The 16,067-nt window shown below is 37.4% G+C and overlaps 1 protein-coding gene across 5 annotated transcripts in view; it reads right to left on the reverse strand.

Annotated features, from left to right (window-relative positions):
- Positions 1-16,067, reverse strand: part of Ptbp3 (polypyrimidine tract binding protein 3) — an 84,258-nt gene that overhangs the window by 50,365 nt on the left and 17,826 nt on the right. For 3 of the 5 annotated variants that reach the window (XM_021201321.1, XM_029539563.1, XM_029539562.1), the window contains one exon: positions 7,869-7,950. In XM_021201321.1, the coding sequence (XP_021056980.1) occupies positions 7,869-7,899 (31 nt within the window). In that variant the 5' untranslated portion in view covers positions 7,900-7,950. The remainder of the gene's footprint in view (positions 1-7,868; positions 7,951-16,067) is intronic. The other 2 variants (XM_021201320.1, XM_029539564.1) reach the window with 1 other exon arrangement.

Raw genomic sequence — 16,067 nt, forward strand, 5'->3', positions numbered from 1 at the left:
GGCTGGCCTCGAACTCAGAAATCCGCCTGCCTCTGCCTCCCAAGTGCTGGGATTAAAGGCGTGCGCCACCACGCCCTGCAAGTATACCTTTTCTAAGTTTAGATAAACAACACTTGAACTACAACTACCTATAGTATTCAATACGGTGACAGGTTTGCACAAAATCAATATGCACAGGTTTGCAGTCTAGGGCATAAGCTAAACCACATACACCATATACACCTAAATGTATAAGTAAACTATACTGCCCAGGTCTGTGTAAGCACACTCTAGGACAGTGGCTCTCAACCTTCCTAATGCTACAACCCCTTACTCATGTTGTGGTGACCCCAACCATAAAATTATTTTTGTTGTTACTTTGTAACTGTAATTTTGCCTGTTATAAATTATAATATGAATATTTGTACTTTCTGATCATCTCAAGTACCCCTGTGAAGGGATAGTTCAACCCCCCCATGTCGTGACCCACAGGTTGAGAGCCCCTACTCTAGGATAGTCACTGCATTTTCAAAAATCATGCCAATCACTAGCTGAGGTATGACCATATCTCTAAACTCAACATTCAAAATGTCTCATGTGTATGTTTGTTTTTATGGGTATAAGTGTTTTTCCTGCATGCATGTATGTACATTCTGAATGCCTGGTGCCCAAGGAGCCAGAAATAGGTACTAGAGTCCCTGGAACTGAGATTACGGACATTTTTAAGCCACCATTTAAGTGCTAGGAACTGAACCTGAGTCTTCTGCAAGAGCATGCAGTGCTCTTAACCTTATTCACCAATCTCTCCAGCCCACTAATAAAAAGAATTAAAACAATAAAATTTAAGCCAGGCTGTGGTGGCACACACTTTTTAATCCCAACAGTCAGAAGGCAGTGGCAAACATATCTCCGAGTTCGAAGCCTGGCTGATCTAAAGACTGAGTTCCAGGCTAGCCAGGGCTCACACAAACAAACAACAAATTTTAAGAAAGAATATGATATAAATTTTGTTCCTAATACAACCAAAACGATCTGGATGAGTTATATGTAAAATTTTAGTTTATTTCTTAAGTATTATAGCCTTTCTCACTCTGTTAGCTAAATTTTGTGTTCTTATGGTAATGCTTCTCAGTAGTAATAAGCAGACCTTGGTTGAAATCTATACTTTTTAATACCCCCTACATACTTCAAACTCCAGGCATGCTACTCAACACTCTACAGTACAGTACTTCCCCATGATGCTATTCTGCTCTGACATCTCAGACCAGCCACTGCAAAAATGAACTGACTATCCCAGCACATAGCAAGATTTTATTCAAATCATACTACAACTGACCTGCCTATAATGACTACTCAAGTTTATGCAGATAAAATTCAGAAATATTTTTCTCCCACAAATAGTATGAAGACAGGCCAAATATAACTATTTTAAAATTTCATTATAATTCTTTTAAATATTAAGTGATATTTGTCACTACTGGCCGAAAAAATATAATCTTGCCAAATTCCTAATATCCCTTTTCTAAAAACTAATGAAAATTTACTACCTATAATCCTATACAATTAAATATCAAGAGGGCCATATAAAAACACAGTATATTTAATGTTGTGACTGTACACACAACTTGACCTAAACATATATAAACTGAACATTCCCTATTGTCCCTCCTCTCACACACAACACTTCCTCCCAAATTTGTGTCTGTAACTAGGTATGTACTGTTAGTACACTGCTATGTTGTGTTTCTGGGTATTACACCTAGGACCTCATACATGCTACGTCATTAGTCTTCCAGATTTGTAGTGATTCAAATGAAGATTATTTCAAGTACATGAATACAAAGATTATCTCACTAATTTGCTTTTATTTTGTACTTATTACCAACAGCTATAACTATGCTTTTAGTAATCTGTCATAAGATTTTCTCTCCACTCATCTGATGTAGTGACACATTTTATAATTTCTTGTTTTGGGCCTGTTCTTGTATACATGAATTAAGCCAGGCCAATCATGGGAGTATTATTTAAGAATGGTATGTAAACTCAAATATAGATGAGAGTGCTGTAATTCAAAACAAATTACAGATTTGGGTATATTTTTAGATCTTCTGAAATATGGATAAATGACAGGGGATTTGATTTCTTGATTAGGAACCAGATTTTCTAATATGATCTTCTACTATAATTTTTGACTACTGGTTCAAATTGTAAAGTAGCGCTTTATCATTTTTTCACTGTTCTATTGCTGTGAAGAGACACCATGATTAAGTGAACTCTCACCAAAGAAAGCATTTCATTGTGGGCTTGCTTAGAGTTTCAGAGGTTTATTAGTCCATCATCATCATGATTGGGAGCATGGCAGCAACCATGGTGCTGGAGAAGTATTGAGAGCTATACCCTGATCGACTGACCAAGAGTGACAGTGACACAGGGCTTGGCTTGGGCTTTTGGACCCCGACCCCCACCCTTCCCAGTGATAGACTTCCTCCAACAAGAGCACACCTATCTCAACAAGGTCACACTTCCTAACTCTTCTCAAGTGCTGTCACTGTCTGATGACTAGTCAAATAGTCAGCCTCTGGAGGCCATTATTACTCAAACCACCACTATCACCATCATTCCTATCCTTAGAGAAGAGGTTAAGGAAAGTACAGCTGGACTTCATCTCTGCCAGTCTTCTTTTATCACTGACTTTCCACTTTCAAGTGGGAGGAGGAAATTGGTATTTATTCTTGTGTGGCAGTCTAGTAATAATTTGGGACTTCTGTTTTGAAAGGAAAGGAAAATAGACATTAGAATGATCACTAAGAGTCTATACATATATTTTCAACTGTGTATATATTGTGTTCATCTTGTATATATTCGTTAGAACTCATAACTATATCAAAGTTTTTCTCTATAACTTTCTTTTTGTACTGTAGTCATTAATAGATTTTAGTATTAATATTATCATAGCTTCATAAATAGACTGCATAATCAGCAGCCAAATCAAGAATACTGGGCAGGAATGATGATGGATCATCAGTTAAGACCTCTTGCTGTTACTCTTCTCTAATCAGTTTCCAGCACCTACACCAGGTGGGTGACCTATAACCCCAGTTCTAAAGGATCTAACGACCTCTATTGGTATCCTGAGACACCCACACACAACACATTCACTCACACAGAAACACACGTGTGCTTTATGCACGTGAAGTTTTTTCTCTTTCCATTTATATTTCTCTTCCAAGCATATTTTGATTTTTTTTTACAACATAGATTAGTATATGTTTTTAAACATTGTATAAATGAGCCAATAATATAACATATACTGATATGTTAAATATATAACATTTAACATTATGCTTGTGAAGTTAAGCAACATTGCTTATAGTTTGTAATACCAACATATAAAACTATGAGGGACAGACTCTAGGTTGTCTCTCTTACTAAAAGGTAACCATCATCTTTACAATCTGAGATGAAAGATAGTCAAGCAGTAGGAGAAAAGACAAACAGTATAGAGATGACCCATAGGTCCCATAAAACACTTGTACTAGTCAAGGCCACCTGTAGCTAAAAGACTTTAAAAGTAGCTGTTTAATCTGAGTAACAGTGGGATAAGATAAAAATCAGTTCTTTAGTAAACAAACAGAATAGTATCAGTTTCTGACATTCATTTGTACAACTATATTTAAAAGGAGAATGAATATGAGTTACAAAGTGTTGAAATGTTTTCAGTTACCAGAGGACATTAAAAGAAAAATAACTTAAAACTGCAGATCTATGTTCAAGTTCCCAGATATAAAATACATTGCCCTGTGCATGAAGATGCATAAGCACACATAGTGAAAGCAGCATATTATAATAACAAACTAATGTAAGCTGAGTCAAAATATCTTCAAGTCTATTTTTAGGTAAAGCTCATAGGAAGGAATATTCTTTATTTCAGAACTAAGCTTCGTAATTTAAAGCTCTTACAAAATATGTACCTGTTTTTTATTACATTGTATTTATTGATTTTATGTAGACATGTGTGTGTCACAGCAGATGTGTGGAAGTCAAGGACAGCAGGAGTCAGTTCTCTCCTTCCACCACGAAGGAACTGCCTGGGATCACACTCAGGCCATAAGGCTTGGCAGCAAGGGCCTTTACTTCCTGAGCACCTCAAGTAGCTCATCATACATGGGATTTTAAAATAACACTAACAATATCTTAAGAGAATAACCATAGATCCCACATTGTCTGGGAGAGTTGTAACTTGACACCAGTGTTCCAGTATCCTTATGCAACATAAAATCTTCATTTTAAATATATCTATATTATTATTAGTTGTAACAAAATAAGCAAGAATGGGATTTGGTAGATTTAATTCTTTAGTGTTTCTGTTGTAGTTGCATCCTCTTAGACAGAACAGTTAAATCTGAAAGTTAGTCAATGAGAGACTGATGCTCTTTATAAAATCTCTCATGGACAACATACAGAGCTTTTGATTTAAAAGCAGCAGGTAGAGTAGGAAATGAGTAAGTAGGATTAGTTTTTTTCTAGCAGCTTTCAATCTTGTTACCTATTATTGCCTATGCTCGCTCTCTAGTTCTCCCACGTCCCTCTCCCCCCGCCCATGCCACTCACACACAGGTTTTTTTTTTCCTTTCCACATTTTAAAAATGTAGCCAAAGATGATCCTGAGGTTCTGATCCTCCTGCCTCCACTTCCCCAGTGCTAGGACTACAGTGATGCACCATCATGTTGGACCACTTGATGGCTAGGCCAACAGCTGAAAATGTGGGCATCACTGGCAAGGCAGATGTGAAATACAACTTTATCACTATTCTGTTTAAAAGCTTGCAATAAATCAACTCACAATTTTCCTTAATTTCACATGCAGTGTTCCCTGTATATTCCATAGAAAGTCAGCAACTCTATTAGAAGACAATATATTACAGTTCAATTTTGTCATCATTTGCTAACTTTAGAAAATCAATTATTGGGCTGGTGAGATGGCTCAGTGGGTAAAAGCACCCAACTGCTCTTCTGAAGGTCCGGAGTTCGAATCCCAGCAACCACATGGTGGCTCACAACCATCCATAACAAGATCTGACGCCCTCTTCTGGAGTGTCTGAAGACAACTACAGTGTACTTATATGTAAATATAATAAATAAATACATCTTTAAAAAAAAAAAAAAGAAAGAAAATCAATTATTATATGACACTGACCTTCTGAATCCTTTGTGGATCCCTACTCAACATTACAGGAGCAATTCTACCTAATATGTTTGAATTCATTTTTAAAAGTTCAACATTAAAGGTAAACACTGTTATCATTTTAAGGTAGGATAGAATTTTGTAGCAAGGTCTGTCCTGGAACTTGCCCTCACTGAATTTGAAATTGTCCTGCTTAGGTTTCCTGAGGCCTGGCTAAGATAACATTTTAAGTTATTACTAAATTATAAATATTGGTGCCACATACTTAGGAACACTGCTCTTACTGAAAAGCACAAAGATAAAAAGGCCCAAGACAAATGTTAGTTTGTGCACTATAACAATCAACATTCAACTGCATGGAGCCTTATCTAGCTACTAGATATACCAACCAACATTCCAAGACAAAGTCCCAATGACCCCATGGCACCTGACACCCAAAGATCCATCTCTAGAGAAAGAACCAGTGCTGTAAAGCTTAATATTTAACAAGATGACAGAAAGCTGGTCTGTCCCTTCAGATATTGCATTTGCCTCCACTTTAGACCACACACAAGTGGTCTATGAAGCTGACTAAATAACCTGCCCTCTACAGATACAAAAGGCTTCGGTCCCCTCAGTGGAATAAACCCTTCAGAAGCTTACCTGCTACAGATACACCACAGTGTATGTACTAATCTTTCTACTTCAGCTTTCTTCTGTCTTTTGGTAAATTTATAGCTATGCATCATTAGCCCATCACTTATGTCCACACATGGCAAAAATTTTATGAGACAGCCATGTACTTACAAGACGATACAAACTAATTCCTGTTTCCAAACAAAAAATTTTCTTCCAATACAAAGTTGTTTCCCAGACTTTAAGTAGTTTTAAAGCTGATATTCAGATTATCTACAAAAAATTTTTCTGATTCTACTAAAGAAAACAAAGACCACTCAGCAAGTCAGTATTCACAGCTTTCTCACTCTGGTGCATAGTATGACTTCACTAAAATGTTTGTGTCTCATTGAGCAGTGGTGGTATACACCTTTAATCCCAGCCCTCTCTGAGTTCAAGCCTGGTCTACAGAGTTCCAGGACATCAGGGCCATACAAAGAAACCTTGTCTCAAAAAAACAAAAACAAAAACAAACAAAAACAAAAACAAAAACAAAAACCAACAAAAAAAGTTAAGTGTATCTTAAGAAAGCATCAAAGTCTACTCCTAGGACTTTTCTCTATGTGTGTGTGTGTGTGTGTGAATGCCACATGTATATGGATGCTCATGGAGGCCAAAAGAGAATGTTAGACTCTTTGAGGCTGGTGTTACAGGCAGTTGTGAATGAGCCACACTCACACTGTCACAGTGGTGAATGCATATAACATCAGAAGCATTCTGGAGGCAGAGGGGGAAATACCACAAGTTCAGACAACCCTGGGTTTGGATTATTACAAAGTTATTTTTTTAAAGGTTTCTTTGGTTCTAGAGATACAACTTCGTCTTAATACATGTGAGATCTTGGGTCCAATTCCCAGCATGATGAAAGGATCTACATTACCAAGTGGAAATCATAAGGAAATTCAAGGTACTAGTAATACACACACATACACACACACACACACACACACGCACACACACACACCTCCAGGACATAATGCTGTGGGAATCTAGGACAATCTAAAAAGAACCTTAAGAGATGAATGAATCAAACAAGTTTAGTTGGGTAGCGTCTGTCTAGCATTCTCAACGATTGGATTAGATCCCTAGCAACGCCCCTTAGGTCTGTGTCTCAGATGCATGACCTAAAAGCTCTAAAAACAAAGGCAAACATCTCCCCTACACAGAAACCTCACAGGTAAGTCAGGTTGTTTGCATATTTTCAGTGCTTCCAAGTATTCTGAGCATGCTGGTTAATCTTGATTGTCAACTTCAAGACACATAATAGACTCATCTGGGAGATAAACCCTTGGGTGTAGTCTAGGAAGGTTTTCCAAAGAGGCTTTACCGATGTGGGAAGCCCCACCCTGAACATGGACAGTATCTTTCCATGATCAAGACTTCCTGAACAAATAAAAAGGAAAAGGTAATGAGTACTAGCATTCATCTTTCTCTGCTTCCTGGCATGCATGTGCATAGGCAACTACCCACGCATGGCATCCTTATAGTGGCCAGAAATTCATTTGGGTGTCTTCCTCTATCACTCATTACCTGAATTTCTGAGACAAGGTCTCTCACTAAACCCAGAGCTCCGTGTTTTGGCTAGACTAGCTGGCCATCAAGTTCCAAGGATCCCCCCCCCTCCCCCCCACACCCTAATCCTGGGTAACAGGCACAGGCAATAAACAGACAGGGCAGTCAAAGCCAGGCCCTCATGCCTGCACAGCAAGCACCACCAACTTAACTACATGTATCTCCCCAGCTGCTTCGCCAGTGACTCTAACCTGAGCTCAGCGTTACAAAGTTGGCTTTAGTCTCAACTCCCATATCACTGTTTATATGTTTATATTAACAAAGTCTCTGCCTACAGTATCTTCCCAATCACAGATGGACAACATGGTGGACCCATGCCTAAATTTCTTCAACATTATCTTTTTTCCTTAGCTGAATATTTCCATTTCTCTTATTGAGTAAAATTCACAAATTTTTACTGTAAACAGTGGCACATAAAAAGAATGAGAAAAAAAGCAGCTCACAGAAAGGAAGCACAGGACAGGGTGTTCAGACTTACCATACACACCTGCAGAAGTAGAGCTGTTCATGGTAGAAGGTCCGTTAATAACACCAGAAGAGAGAAGCTCATCAGATCCCCGCTGAAAAGCAAAATCAGCACTCAATTAATAAAGCAAGTTTTAAATAATGGTTTATAGTTACCATTAAATTTACCAAAAGTTTTATTTATTTAAGTATAAAGATATTTAAGAAGATTGGGAGCAAACTGTGTTGTAAGGAAAAATAACAGCAGATGACTATCAATGTAATTATTAAAAAAGAAAAAGCAAAACACTGGGGACATAATTTTGCAAATACCTCTGACAATTTTTTTTTTTTTGGTTTTTCGAGACAGGGTTTCTCTGTATAGCCTTGGCTGTCCTGGAACTCACTCTGTAGACCAGGCTGGCCTCGAACTCAGAAATCCACCTGCCTCTGCCTCCCGAGTGCTGGGATTAAAGGCGTGCGCCACCACACCCAGCGACAATTCTTATTGTTCAATGTTTGAAGTACTAAACTGTATTTAGGAGACTACATTCTGGCAGGTTTTATTTACATGCAAATAATTTAACATTCTAAGAATCTTGACTTTTAATACTCATTTCTAAAAAGAGAGCTACAAGGACACAATTTCTATCTATACTGGTCAAATTTTTTAAAATTATTCATTTCCATATTATTAATCCTAAAAACTATCTTTGGTGTATACTATTTCTTAAGCAAATATGTTTTTAGAAATTGATTTCTTTACGGTAAGAAAGAAGCGTTTGTCTCCTGGTGCTGGGGATTTAACTAGGCTGGGCAAACATGACTCAGCTCCAGCCTTACACCTTGGCTTTTCTGAGATAAGAGTCTTATTACATAGCCATGACTGAGTGGTGACCTACGTTCTTGCCTTGGCCTTCTGAGCACAGGGACTGCAGGATGAGCAACCAGACCTGTTCAAGCAAGAGTTCTGTCCTATTTGAACACCTGAATACTCAATGCTAAAATGTATCAGATAAGCCTTTTCATTAAAAGCCTAATATAGATAACCAAGGTTATAAAAGGGTAATAAATATGAAATAAAAGGCAAAACCAATCTACTCCAAATCGATCAATTTTGTTCATCCTGGTAAATTAAAAAAAATAATAATAAGTATTTTGGTTCATTGGGTAATAAAACAATCTTCAAATAACTATATAAATTTTAGAATAATATTACAACAAATACTTTCTTTTCATTCTAAACGTATGTGTTTCCTTGCGTAAACGTATGTTGTGGGGCTGGGGAGCCACAGAGGTCTGAAGGAGGTTTTGGAGCCCCTGGACACAGAGTTACAGGTTGCTGTGAGCTGCTCACTGTGGGGGCTGGGAATGAAACTTTGGTTTTCTGCAAAAGCAGTCCTTAAGATACTGAGGTAGCTCTCCAACTCCTACTACAAACATTTTGGCTCCTGTGGAAAGACTAACTTCCAAAATGTCTGCATTACTACAAAAACAATTATTTAAATAAAAAATGTTTTAAGCATCCAGAAATTACTACCCACGGCTCTTTTACTCAAGTTTAACAAAGACACTACTAAAAACAAAGGAATTAACCAACCAGGATGAAAGAAAATTTTCAAATCCCAACTCGCCTAAAAGACCAGGATCGTAAAAGCACAGAAATTCCTAATTTCTGATATAAAAGTATTACTGTGCTTTCTGATCTGATAATGAACAAACTTTGTAGCTTGCTGTCTACTTGCAGATAAAGTTAAGGTTTTTGAGTTTTAAACATGGTAGTAATTTGTCAGGTGGTGGTGTCACAGGCCTTTAATCCCAGCACTTGGGATGCAGTCAGGCAGATCTCTGAGTTTAAGGTCAGCCTGGTGGGAGTTCAAGAACATGTAGTACTATACAGAGAAATCTTGTCGGGGGGGGGGAATAAATATATATGTTGTCCCCTAGAGTTGTAAGAACTCCTTCTGACCACCATGCAGAACCAGAAAAGTAACAATGAACAGAAAGAGGATACCTAGAATACATACACACACACACACACACACACACACACACACATAATGTTAATCTAATATCCAACAAGTTTTAAAATAAGGAATTTGGTTAAAATGGTTTTTAGCTAATAGATATATCCTCTCTATATATGTGTCTTTAGTATCAATATGTTTCATGCCAAAATACAGCTAGTTTGGTAAAAGGCTCTTAAAACCTGACTTTGCTAAAAACGAAACAAAACAAAACAGACCAAAAAAATAAATAAAAAACAAAACAAAAAAAACAAAACGAAAAAAACGACCAACTCTTCACTTGGGCCTACAAGGTAACAAACTAAAATCCTGGTTTCGCTCCTCTCACTTTGCAACTATACGCCTTAATTCTGCACCTAGGAATGTTAATCACTACCTAGGAAAAAGGTAATACCTAACTAACCTCTTTATTTCACTTCAAGGTGCAAAGAATAAATATAAGCGTACCTGAAGTAACTTATTGTCAGCTTTTTATAATGTCCTATTCCAGATCCCCACAAAATATTGAAAGGTCTCCAATGTCCTAAGCCTGCAGTCACCAAGGACTCCAGAAACAACAGAACCTCACACAACAAAACTATGACCCAAATGAGGGTAACTGTCCCTATGAGAAGACAGCACTCTGGAGCATGGCTCATCGGAGAAGCAGCTTGTGCCCTAGAGCTGTAAGAACTCCTTCTGACCACCATGCAGAACCAGAAAAGAAACCCTGAACAGACAGAGGACACCTAGATCAGCAGTGCTTAGCTACACATACTCTTGCCCACCCACTACCATGCTGCTGCCTCTTTCTAAGCCTACTTTAGATGGACAAGGACAGGGGGGCCCTTCTTTATGTTTCTCTTCCTAGTGCAAGTTAATTAAATTTCCTTTCTCTGCTTTTCACAATTATTTATTTCTTTTTCTAACACAATTAGGACCAGTGGTTGGGTTCAGTCTGCTAGAAAATTCTAAAATTCTTATCATCTGATACACACTTTAAAGTTTTGTATTTAGAGTAAAAGAACAAGTGAAAGAAAATATGATTTTATGTGTGTATAATCAACAAAGCATTTATAACCTTAAAAACCTTTTTAAACTTTTTTTAAATGTAAAAGAACAGAATACAAGAAATGAGAATAAGATACAAATGAAAGAAAATGAGCAGCATCTCATCAAGTGGCAACAGACTGTGAGCGCTGGCTAACACCTGAACTTTGTCCTTTCTTGTGAAAGGATCACCCTCTTCCATGACTTCCAATGCCTGGCTTGGGAGAGCAACTTTCTGCCTCACTGGCATTGAGCATAGTTTTATGATAGGCTTTGGCCTCTGGAGCATGAACACAAAAACATTTAACCAAAGCATAGGATAGCTGTTTTGTTGGTTTTATTCTCTTTGCTTTCACTCTATAACAAGAATATGCCCCACACAAGAGGAAGTCTTTACTCTAAAGCCCAATCATTGTAAATAAATAATAAATATTTTTCTATTATAGCGATCAACATGGGAAAACAAGTTTACTCTTACTGGTTATTTGGACATAAGTTAATACCCTAGCAGAATACCATCATGTGAAGAAAAGTAGTAGAATGGAGCATTAGTTAAGACAGAGCAACAAAACTCTTAGAATTACATGGGACTTAGCTGGATGTGATTTAATGGGAATATACATTGGTACAACTTGTAATACTATTCAACCTATGAAAGTCTAACATAGGTATATCTAAAGGATCCCTGTGACCTACTGCTATGCACATACCCAACATATGCTTACTTATACACAATTAGACATAAGGATATTCCCAGAACATTATTCATACTAGAGCAGCTGAAAACAACCAAGTGTCATCAATTACAGAATACATCTTTAAAAATACATCCAATTGTTTATTAAAAATATAAACTACTATCCCACAGAACAAAGTAATCTCAAATATTAAGAGGTCGATCACAAAGGATACACTCTTGTATTATCACTACTTTATGTGACGTATGTGTGCAAGGGAGCCAGTTCTCTCCTCGAAGACAAGAAGTATGTTTAGCAGGAGGATAAAGAGTGCATCATGGGTAAACAATTAACAGCATTGCCAAGGAGGTCTTAACAGAATGAAAAATGAGACATCATGTGGCAGGTGTGGAAGGAAGGTTAAGACTGCATCAACAGTCTCCTTAGAGACACATGGTCAGTTTACGTAAGTCCAGCAGTTTCCTGTGGACTTGTTAGCTCTCTGACGATGTCAACACACAAATCAGCTTCATTTGCTTCAAGCATCAATTATTGAAGCTCCTCCGACTGACTAAATATACAGGGCCAACAAAGCAAAAGAATACTGTGATTAAGCAGTACAAATGTTTTGTTATCAAATTTGATGGGAACTGGTTTTATTTCCAATTCAAGAAAGAATATTAATGTGATCAAAAGACAATCTGTCATCCAAGGAAAGCCACTGAAGTAAAATTTAATATTTTGAAACTAAACCAAAAATCTAAATTCAGATCAGATATAGCATGCATATGAAATTCTAGGATAAGGTATCATTTCTTTTACCTATCAAGACCATCAGGGAAACAAACTGTCTAAAAGATCTTAAATCTCTAGGATTCTTTCTTTAAATGAACATACTCCTGAAATATTGAAACAAATTCCCAAGTACAAAATCAAAACAAAATTTCTAGATGAACTAACTAACAATCTTTTGTGAAACTTTCCAGAATAAAAATTTCATTTGTCCTGCTCTTAGTAATCTGTTCCATAAACAGAAAGAAAGTATTATTATGCAGTGATACCATATTACATCTATATCATTAGCTGCCTAGATGATGCATCTAATTGTATTTCCCCTTTTCTCTCCTCTGCCATTCCTAGCCAGGGTCCTGGATCTTGTCCCTTGCTGTACTGATTGCTGTCCTTTATAACTTCCTTCACAGAACTTACAACTTTTTTCCTGTACTCTATGTTAAAACCACACAGACACAGACACAGACACAGACACACACACACACACACATACACACACACACCAAAACGTCCTTGCTTAAATAATTCAGTGCAGTGGTTTTCAACTTTCCAATTGTTGCAAACTTTTAATACAGTCTGTCATGCTATGATAGCCCTCATAAAATTATTTTCCTTGCTATTTCATAACTGTAGTTTTGCTGTTAGGAATCATAAATATTTTTAGACATGTAAGTTTTCCAAGGGACTAGAGTTTCACAGCATAGCCCTGACTGTCCTAGAACTCACTCTGTAGATCAGGCTGACCTTGAACTCAGAGCTATGCCTACCTTTGCCTTCTAAGTGCTAGGATGAAAGGCATGCACCACCACCCTCCAGCTTATTTCTACTAAAGTTCTCTTGGTTTTACTTATCTCATTGTATTCAGAGAAAACAAACTCTAATGTCAAGTTCTTCAATCTTTTAGATTTGTCTTGTAGCCTCTGACTATTAGCACATGCAGAAGAATACACATTCTGCAGCTGCTGGGCGGCATGTTATTTAAATGTCTGTCAGATCCACTGGTTCTGTAGTATACCTTATCTCTGATGCTTCCCTGGTGATTTCTTTCTAGATGATCTGCTCATTAAAATGAATATGGAATCAAGTCCCAAACAACACTATATTAGAGCCTACTCTTTTATAACTAGTATTGTGTGCTTTACATAAAGCAGTGGCCCCAGAATTAAATAAATACCATTTTTTAAAAAAGATTTATTTATTTATTTTTATATATGTGAGTACACTGTAGCTGTCTTCACACACACCAGAAGGGGGCATCAGAGCCCATTACAGATGGTTGTGAGCTACCATGTGGTTGCTGGGAATTGAACCCAGGACCTCTGGAAGGGCAGTCAGTGCTCCTTATCCTTAAGCCATCTCTCCGGCCCATAAATACACATTTATAACTATAATTCTAGCTTGCTAAACTAGCCCTTCACCTTTATAGAGTGACCTGTGTCTTCGGTTTAGTTTAATGTGTGCATTCTCTACTCACTTTTGGTGTTTGCTTGTGAAGAGTCTCTTCTTACTAATGAATTAGGTTTCTCACAAGCAGCATACCAACTGGTCCCACATGATCTCATTTTTTTTTTCAGTTTATATTTTTTAGCTGAAGAATCCTCATATTCAAGGTTATTACTAATAAAACATGGTCTTGCTATTTTGTTAAAATACTTTTGGTTATTTTTTGGTTTTCTCTAAAAGACTGATTTTTTTTTTGAGCTTTATACTTTCTTAAATTTTCATTTATTACAGCTAATCTAGTGGTAGCAAATTCCCTTGGCTTTTATTGTCTTGGAAAGTATGTCTTCTTCAATTCTAAAGAGTAACTCTAGTGGGTACAGTAATCTTAGTTGCTCCTCCGCACCCTCCTCAGGACTTTGAATATATCATATCCATTTGATTCTATCCTATATGGTTTCTCCAGAGACATCCGTTGTGAGTTTAATAGAACTTCCCATTATGATTTTTTTCTGGCTCCCCATCCTGCCCTCATGGCACTTGTATCAAACTCAGAACTTTATACAAGCCAGCCAAGTGCTCTACCACTAAGCTATATGCAAACTAACTTGACACCTTTTTTCTTGCTATTTTTAGAATTCCTTTTATCTACTTCTTTTGATGGACTCACTATAAGCCTTGGAGAGCATCTTTAAAAAAGGATCAAATTTATAGAATCCTTTGAGCCTATTAGATCTGGATAGCCATGTCTTCCCTAATATTTGGAAAGTCTTCAAGTGCTTCATGGAATACTTTTTGAAATGAGGTCATGCTGAGGAACTTTCTATACAGGATGTTAATTCTCAAACTGGCTGTGGTAGTTTGAATATGCTTGGCCCAATGAGAAATGGTGCCAATAGAAGGTGTGGCTTTATTGGAGGAGGTGTGGCCTTGTTAGAGGAAGTAAGTTACTGTGGAGACAGGACTTTGAGGTCTCATATATATGCTCAAGTCTAGCCAATGTGATACTGTCCCTTTCTGCTGCCTTCTAAATAAGATTTAGAGCTACTGGCTGCACCAGCACCATCTGCCTGCACACTGCCATGCTTTCCACCATAATGATAATGAACTAAATCTCTGAAATTGTAAGTCAGCCCCAATTAAATGTTTCCCTTTGTAAGAGTTGCCTTTTGGGCTGGAGAGATGGCTCAGCAGTTAAGAGCACTGACTGCTCTTCCAGAGGTCCTGTGTTTAATCTCCAGGGACCACATGATGGCTGACAACCATCTGTAATGGGATCCAATGCACTCTTCAAGTGTCTGAAAACAGCTACAGTGTACTCCCACTTATAAAATAAATACATCTTAAAAAAAAAAAAAAAAAAAAAGAGTTGCCTTGATCATGGTGCCCCTTCACAGCAATGAAACCCTAACTAAGACATTAGCAATCCTCCTGCCTCTGCCTCAGGAATTCTGAGGAAACAGGTGTGCACTACCACACCTGGCCACTTTTGAACTTTAATAGTGTATCTTTATTGTTTATTTGTCAATTCAGCATTACCTCTCGATTCTGTGAAAAACAAAACTGTTAGAGGTAGTAATCTCCTTGCCTCTTCCACCCCTTTTATTATTATAATTGTCACATTCTGCTAGGCAATTACAGGCTCTGTCCATTCCTGTGGTGACTAAAGGCTGACTCAAACTTGAAAATCAAGAAACAGCACTTTTTAAACTATGTAATTATTATTAAGAAATCATATTCCTGATACTGTTCATTTTCTATTCTATGGTCCAGTGTCACAACCTTACAGTTACTTGAAGACAAAATTTATTTCTGGATTTAAGATCAAATGCATTATTACAGTCCTATTTAATATTATAACACCATGTCAGTCTAATTTAGTCTGTTAACAACCATAATTTCCTTACCCTATTTGTTTAGATTTCCATGACATCTCTAATGACCTTAGTTTTGGTTTTGCTTATACTCTTGTCCTATATCATAACAACTTTTATTTCAAGCTTTCTATGATGGTATTCATCCCACCAAGATATCCCTGTTCAAATCTAGAATTACTGCTTTCTAACCATTCTAGACAACTGCCTAACAAAGTCTTTTCACTGCTCTTCTGGGATGGCTCAATGCCTTTTTAAAACCTTTTCCGGGCTGGTGAGATGGCTCAGTGGTTAAGAGTGCCGACTGCTCTTCCGAAGGTCCAGAGTTCAAATCCCAGCAACCACATGGTGGCTCACAACCATCCATAATGGAACCTGATGCCCTCTTCTGGAG

This window comes from Mus pahari, chromosome 6 (genome assembly GCF_900095145.1).
Source record: "Mus pahari chromosome 6, PAHARI_EIJ_v1.1, whole genome shotgun sequence".
Taxonomy (NCBI): Eukaryota; Metazoa; Chordata; class Mammalia; order Rodentia; family Muridae; genus Mus; species Mus pahari.